The 8,186-nt window shown below is 34.9% G+C and overlaps 1 protein-coding gene across 2 annotated transcripts; it reads left to right on the top strand.

Moving 5' to 3' along the window:
- The first annotated feature begins 6,130 nt into the window (after positions 1-6,130).
- Positions 6,131-7,872, top strand: LOC104894518 (non-specific lipid transfer protein GPI-anchored 5). Of its 2 annotated transcripts, none has more exons than XM_048645711.2 (3): positions 6,131-6,699; positions 7,237-7,365; positions 7,579-7,872. In XM_048645711.2, exons 1-3 carry the CDS (start codon positions 6,393-6,395, stop codon positions 7,698-7,700), a joined length of 558 nt encoding a protein of 185 aa, XP_048501668.1. In that variant the 5' UTR covers positions 6,131-6,392; the 3' UTR covers positions 7,701-7,872. The 2 variants fall into 2 exon arrangements, with proteins under 2 accessions (XP_048501668.1, XP_048501667.1); XM_048645710.2 differs by having other exon boundaries at positions 6,141-6,699; positions 7,234-7,365.
- The last annotated feature ends 314 nt before the right edge of the window (positions 7,873-8,186 follow it).

The following is an 8,186-nucleotide window of genomic DNA, read 5'->3' as shown; positions in this document are numbered from 1 at the left end:
AAAAGAACTATAAACTAAGCTTCTTGTAGAGCTTTGCTTGGGGACATGATGAGCATATCTAGGGACACAAGGACCGCAAATTTGAAGCTAAAATTATCCAAGCATGAGCAACATAGTCAAGATTCAAGACTAGACATTCAATTGAGCATTCATTAGTTTCATTTTGGTAGACTCTAATGCAATCAAGATTAATCACCTTCTAAAACATCACAACCCAAGCTCACACTCTTCTAAAAGGAGCTCTAAACATTTACTCAAAATCAAAGCAAGGAATCCACATATATCATCAACTAGCATCTTCCTTGGGCATGAAATGATTTGTACTTTTCTTATTACTCATTTTTTTTTATTTTGCCAAACATCCTTTTTTTCATTTTTTTTTTTTTCAATTTTTTTTTTTCTTTATTAAGAAGAACTCAAAACTTGAAGGAAAAAGCAAAGAAAGAAAAATATTTTTTAAAATTTTGAAATTTTTGAAAATGAGAAAAGTAAAGAAATAAAGTATATACACCTCCCCCAAGCTAGAATAAAGCATTGTCCTCAATGCTTGAACAAGACGATCAAAGGGAGGGAGGGAGGGAACAAACATCCAAACCAACAAGCATATGGTCCATAAATCATAAAACATTGAAAAAATACAAAAGGAATGAAGCTACCGGATAGTATGTGGGTGTAATACCCGCAAATGACCCAATTTCTCCACTTATAATCAACTTTTCAACATCATGATTTGTTTTCCACGTGCTCTTGAGAATGAGTGTTATTCCATTTATGTACCTAAATAAAAAAAGGATAGAAAATTAATAAAAATAAGAAAGGCTAAAAGAAAGAAAATGAAAGCAATAAACCACGGGTTACTTCCCGAGAAAGGCTTATTTAAGGTCCTAAGCTTGACCTTTCTAGTAAATAGCAATTCAAAGATCGCAAGAGTTTGTCAAATGCACTAGCACACATTTCCATTAACATAGCATATGCAATAGTTAAATAAAAAGCATGCACAAGATATAGTGCAACTTGATGCAAAAGAGGAAAAGTATGCCAAAAACAAGAAGGATCAAAAGGAAAAACAAAGAAATAAGAAAAAGAAGAATCAAAATAAAAAGAAGAATAAAATGGCGAACTCTCCTCAACAAAATCTTTTTTGGTGGCAAGCTCACTCTTTTCCTCAATAATGAATGGATTGGGAACTTGAAGGTCAAAAGAGGCAAGAAGCTCATCTAGATTTGGAGTTTTGATACATGTGAATGGATATAAAATGGGACTAGAGGGAATAATGTCAATCCTTCTTGCAAATGGAATATGAGGAGAAGGGATAGAAACAAGGTTTTCACAAACCACTTCACTCACATCACAAGACTTAAGAGGGGAAACTTCTTCCATTAATGAGTTGTCCTCAAGAATATCTCCATTATTCATCAAAACTTCAAAATCATCTTCAAGCTCTATGCTACTCTTTCCCAATTGATTTTCGTTTTAACATCCCTCGATCAATCAACATAATCAACTTAAGAATGTCATCGTTACATCCCCATTTTTCCCTAAGCAATTTCAAATCAATTTCTAATTGCAAAAGGGGATCAACAATGGTTAGGGGAGCATTTTGAGAATCAAATTGGGGAAGGGGTTCATAGTCAAGCATATGAGATTCATCATGGGGAGCATAGGATTGATCATAAGAATTTATGCAAGGGTTTGAAGACAATTCATAGGATGCATGGGCAACATTAGCAAATTCATCCAAATGAAAGGAAGATGGGGGAGAAATACAAGTCTCGGGTTCATAACTAGAGAAATTTTCAAGATTTTGATTAGCATTCATTGACATTTCCCATTCATATGTATCTCTAGCCAACCATTCAAATAGACTCCAAGCCTCATCCAAAGATTGAGCATGGAAATCACCATTAGACATAGACTCAACCATCTTTCTAGTTTCTTCATTTAGACCCTCAAACATCACATCACATATTTCCCATTTTTCAAAACATGGTCACAACCAAGAGAATCTCCAAGCCTCCAATAGTACCTCCAAAATACTTCATATTCATATTGGGGAAGGGAAAAGATTGCCATTTTTTGAAAATTTTTTTTTAAGAAAAGAAAATGAAATCAAATAGAACAAATAAAAGAGAAATATTCACATATAGCCTAGACTCATCTAATCAACACAAATCAATGTTAGCCGAAGTCCCCGGCAACGGCGCCATTTTGACATAGGAAAAACTAGGTCGTTACTAGCCTCCTAAAATCAAACAAAACCTAACTAAATCACTAAACTAGGTAAAGTGATAAGTAAGGGTCGAAATCCACAGGGACTAAGGAACACCAAAATGTATTGATGAAACAATAAGCTAGGCCGGAATCAAGTCGGAAATTGTCAATAACCAACTAAGAACTACGAAAAAGCTAAATATCAAAGATAACTAAAGTTAGGAGATGGGATTAAACACCAACTAATCATGAAATAGGCATAAGAATATCAAACATAGAGATAATACATGAACACTACTTGAATTAGCTATTGACCCAACACACAACTCCCATCCTACTCTCATAGGCGGAGAAATCCTCAAAGACATCAAATAAGGACTCTCATCCATTACTAACATATCCCGAGGTTCAAATAACCCAAGTCAATAATAGAAATCAATAGGTCACACTCTCATGCCAACCTAAATCAATCAACTCCATCTAATACGACATTCAAGTGATCAAAGAGAATGCAACATAGATTAGAAGAGCTAAACAAGCAATAATTTAATCACACAAATCTCTAAATCCAATCTCAAATGCCCAATTCAATCATGGTTGGGTTTTCACCCAAACCCTAACCAACAAACTACTCCATAGATACAAAAATGAGGATTTTAGAGAAATTAAACTTTAATAACATGATGATAATCATTAATCTAACATTAAACTAAATAAAATAAATCATAAATAATTAAACTAATCATGAACAACTAATCTAAGAAAAACAATGAAAATAAAACAATAAAAGAGGAGAAAGAGTAAGAAATGCTCATTGATTAATGGTTGAAAGTTCGATACAAATGTCACCCTTGAATCTACAATCTTCCATCTTTCTTTGAGTTTTCTCCCTTTCTTCCTAAACTAAACTATGGAGGTTAAACCTCTTTAAAACCCTAAAAATTACCTAAGAACTAAGAGTGGTGAATAATAAAACTTGGCTAAAAAAAATCCTCCCCTAAAAAGATGATAAAATGGGTATTTATACTACTCCTAATAGAAGGAAAGAAAATATAAAAAGTGAAGATAAAAAAATAAGGGAAAAAGGAAAGTAAAAGATGAAAGGAAATGTATGTAAAAAAAAAACGTGAAGCACAGGCTGTACAGCCAAACCAAAATGAAGAAGAAAAAGATTAAAAAGAAGGGAAGAAAAAGAAAAGGAAAAAGAAAGTTGAAAATAGAAAAATTGAGAAAAAACCGAAACTAAAACCCCCAGACCCCTTTCTTCCTTCTCTCTTCTTCGCTGGGATTGAGTGCGCCGCATCATCACCATCAATGTCCATCATCATCATCGACGCCCATCATCAGCAAAATCGTGGCCTTTAATTCGCTGCAACATCATCATCTTCATCCTTAGCGAAAATCGCAGCCATTGATTTTCATGGCTTTGATTCCATTTTTCTGATGTTTGATACTCGCCATTGATTTTCTTCAATGAATCACGATCGTCGATTCATTTAATGAGTATTGAGCACGTTTTTCTTTGAGCGCCCGCTCCGTGGTCGCTCCATGGTCGCTCATAACATTCTGGAACTTTTCTGTTTTCATTGAGTTTGAACGGAGCGCCCGCTCCGTTGTACAGAGGAGCGCCCGCTCCATTTTGGCTTGGGCAGATTGTACAGGTGGAGTTTGCGGTGCTGCAGGACATAATGATGGTGGTGCTGTGGTGTTTGGGGTAGGGAAGATGGTGGTGGATTGGTGTTATGGGTTAGGAAGATGGTGGTGTTGTATTGTGGTATAGCAAAGGTTTAGTGTGGTGTATGATATGAAATAGTGTGGTGTAGGTTAAGGATAAGAGTGTGGTGGAGGATAAGTCTTGTATTGTAATTTTAAATCTCACACCATAGCTCCAAAATGCTCACCTACAAGAGGGGAGATACGAGACATAAAAATAATAAAATAAGAACTAAAAACTAGTAAAAATAACTAATTAATCTAATTAAGCCATAAAATGGAAAAATAAGAATTAAAGGCTTAAAAAGTTAAAATAAATGAAAATAAACTACAAAAATACATTAAAAACTACTCCTAGAAGTGACATAAATGTCACTTATCAGTAATACCCTTAGGTGTTCATGATCTCACTAGTACATATTGTACTCTTTGAGCCCTAAGAGGGCAAGAAGAGAGTTCGATCCATTTACAAGTCCAAAGGAGGTTCTAGACTATAATCAATTGACAATGAAGTAGTTCCTCTAGCTTATAAGACGGTACTTTATCTCCTCATTCTCTAATATGGAACAACTCACATGTGCACAGCAAACATGGGGTTCAACACTCGCTCACATGTGAGTAACGTTAATATTATAGCATATTAACAAGGTACACAATAATAATCCTCATTGAGAATGAGAGTCCAATAAAAAAATTATCCGATTGCTCAACCAATGCCCACTATAAACGGCCCAACAATATTCATGTTTTTTTTACAATAGCTACAACTAAATCTAGCAATTAAGGAAAACAACGATATAAATTAGCTAAATCATGCCCCTTCTGCACCTGAGATCTTGGCACTTTCCGAAGAGAACAGGAAGCCATAGTAGAGGCTAATACCAATATATTTTGCACTGTCCAATGTAAAGACACGTTAGAAGTCCCTTTGTTTTTTAGAATGTCAATTGTGGAGGAGGAGTCAGCAGGCCCAGCACCAGCAACCAATGTTTTTTTTTATCCCAGGAACCATCATTGCATCAATTGCGGAAGAAGTAGCCACTAAAAGATCATAGTAGGAAATCACATGGGAGATCATAAAGACTAATATAGTGTTCATAAAGACTAAACTTCGTTGCTTGAGAAAGTTTAAGAGCGGCCCATTGAGATAATCTGGAAGCGATTTTGTCCAAGAGAAACGAAAAATGTTGTCTTTTCGAACCTTGTAAATTTATACGAGCCTCAAGATGATGAGGAAATCTATCAACTTCCATATCATTGAAGCAATTGATTATATCTTGCCGAGTCTGATCTGAGATGTTAGGTGATGTAGGCAGATTGGCGGAAAAGTTTGAAAAGGATTTGCAACAAAAAGCCTAAACTGTTTTGCGGAAAATGGGCCGACGGAGTCCGATTGACTATTGTGATACCTTTTCGGAAGCGGAACGGCCCAACGAGTCAAACCCACGGCTATGCCGTGATGTATAGGCTTTTTAGGTCATCCGGGTCCGTTTAAGGCCCGAAATCAGCTTTTTAATTATTTCCTTAATTTCGTTTTAGGGTTTTGTTTAACGTATTTAAACATTATTAGGTCAATGTTTGGAGGCAATTTTTGACTTTTAATACTATCACATAGTTTATACTCTTTTCTGGTGGATTCCGGAGTTTTACAAATTTTATCGCTTGTAAATCTGTGTGTTTTGATTCGAGAATTGCGCTTGCTTTTCTCCATTGATTTCCGACTGCGTCATTAGGAGAGAACTTGATGAATGATTTAGAGCAATTGATAACTTGACTAGAAACTAAGCTAAATCTATTAATTACTTGACGAACATTATGGGCAGCTTGAGCAGAGGCATGAAAAAAAAAAGCATAACATCATCTGCAAAAAACATATGAGAAATAACAGGGCTTTTTCTTGAAAGTCTTATATCCTTGAATTCACTAATATCTTGAGCCAAAGATAATAAACCCCAACTTAAAATGAAGTAAGAAGAAAGAACACCATTAAACAAAACCTTATAAGAAACTGATGTTTTTTTTTTTTTGAGGGGTATAACCGTATAAGAAACTGATGTTGGTTTCCTCTTTTCTTGTTAATACAAGAATTATCATTTTCCCGCTGATTTCCTTAAGCAATATTCCTCTCAATATAATACACCATAGCTTATTAGCTTAAACTACAGTTTAGTACTCCAATCATATAAAAGGAAGTTCCCCCCACGTCATGCGGGCTAATAAGTGAAAACTACAAAATACAAACACACCTAGAACCAAGTTAGTTCACTTACATGCCTAAATTAGAAAAATTAGGTGACCCAAACATTTTTTATTGACTTCTCTTTTGTAACAACTTCCTTATAAAACCCAACTCATTAATTTCATTTAATATTCACTCTTATTCCCTCTAATAAAACAACTAAGGAAAGGTAGAAAACGTTCTTTTTTTGCATTGTTATCATAAAATTCATAACACACAAAAAAAAAAAATGGCTTCACTAGTTGCAATGGTGCTAGTCATGAGTATGTTATCAGGTGGAGCTTTGGCTCAGTCAGGCTGCACTTCTGCTATAGTTGGCTTAGCCCCATGCCTTAACTATATCTCTGGAAGCTCTTCCTCCCCATCTTCTTCATGTTGTGCGCAACTATCGAGCGTGGTTCAATCACAACCTCAGTGTCTTTGTCAAGTTCTCAATGGAGGTGGCTCTTCATTCGGAGTCACCATCAATCAGACCCAGGCTCTAGCCCTCCCTAGCGCCTGTAACGTTCAAACTCCGCCTGTTAGCCGATGTAATGGTAAGCTCCCCCGCCTCCCCACTTCAAACAAACGACTTACTTTAGTTTAGTTGGTAAAGTCTGTAAATAATTATAGACTTATATCAAATTTATCTATACAAATATATTAAGAAATTGCATAGTATAGGGTTTGATCTCGAGACCTCAAGTACATATATTAAAGTTTTAACCACGAGGCTAAGTTGTATTTAGTGTTATTATCATAAAGTATTATATTAATAAATGAACTTTTTTCTTACCCGGGGCATAGCCCGGGCATAATAACTAGTTAAGGGTAACTTTCACTAGTAAAATAGTAACGAAAAAGATATATACTTTCTCAGTTCTGAAATAAATGAAAGGTTTCTCTCAAAAAGTCTCATATATAAGAGATAAGTGTTTTATTTATTTCAGAGCGATGAATGTATCGTGGACTTCGACCATACAAGACTTTGTAAATAATGTAATCCATATGGCACAAAAGAGAGAGAACCATATGATAACATATTTATATGAATGTTACTAAAATTACTATATGGTATGGTGCACTTGCAGCAGGAAACCAACCATCAGGGAGCTCTGGAGGATCTCCTGTTGCTTCCCCAAGTAATACTCCTGCGGATGCTTCGCCACCTGAGGGTTCAGTCACTCCTGACACTCCAACAGTTTCTAGCATTCCTTCAGCTGGTACATATCCTTATCCTATATCATTCTGAACATAATCAATGAAAAATGTGTAGGAACTAGTAACAACTAAAACAAACTTATTGACAAATCACAAATGTATAGGAACTAGTAACAACTAAAATAAACTTATTCTTTCAAAGCAAACTTTGAGTTTCTACTCTAAACTCCAACAAAATGATCCATAATTAATTGATGTATATAATATGATTGCAGGAAGTGGATCTAAATCAACAACTGGGAGCACTTCTAATGGAAATATGACCAAATTTTCGATTCATTTTACTCTTTTTCTTCTCTTCATCACTTCAAGTGTTTCTGCTATCATTGTAATTTGAAGTTAGAAACATACTGCGTAGTTTCTAATTGCTGGAAATAATAATTTATATTTTGATCGGCTTGTCCATCTATAGCATTTATCATTGCTTATGTAGTTATGTATACTTGTAATGTAAAACCTTATATCATAATTCATTTATATATATCAAGACATCCTTTACTAGCTCTTAAGATTTTTCTTTGATTTCTACAAGTTTACTTTTTGTGAGAGTGAGGAGTAGCTCAGTTAAGAACTTTTCTCCCGATTCTAGAGATCGTGGGATTGATTCTCATCACTTGCTTTACATATTTGAGAAATGGGGCAACTTTACATATTTAGAAGTATCATGAAGAGAAAAAGAGGATTACAAGTAACAGAATTCAAAAGATCAGAGGGTAAAGGTTATTAGCTGATAAAAGAAAGAAGGGGAGTATACACGTTTACAAAACCAAATATAGAGTTTTCTTAAAAATTCAATGCGTAGTACTTCCTCCGTTTCTTTTTA

Source organism: Beta vulgaris, chromosome 5, assembly GCF_026745355.1.
Source record: "Beta vulgaris subsp. vulgaris cultivar EL10 chromosome 5, EL10.2, whole genome shotgun sequence".
Lineage (NCBI taxonomy): Eukaryota > Viridiplantae > Streptophyta > Magnoliopsida > Caryophyllales > Amaranthaceae > Beta > Beta vulgaris.
The sequence above is the reverse complement of the archived record's forward strand: the minus strand, read 5'-3'. Positions and strand labels throughout refer to the sequence as shown.

What these genes read in the sequence shown, in the direction of transcription:
- LOC104894518 (XM_048645710.2), top strand. Translation starts at nt 6,393, where the DNA reads ATGGCTTCACTAGTTGCAATGGTGCTAGTCATGAGTATGTTATCAGGT. An exon ending in GCCTGTTAGCCGATGTAATG is followed by an intron (nt 6,700 to 7,233) that starts GTAAGCTCCCCC and finishes GTGCACTTGCAG; the next exon opens with CAGGAAACCAACCATCAGGG. An exon ending in TTCTAGCATTCCTTCAGCTG is followed by an intron (nt 7,366 to 7,578) that starts GTACATATCCTT and finishes ATATGATTGCAG; the next exon opens with GAAGTGGATCTAAATCAACA.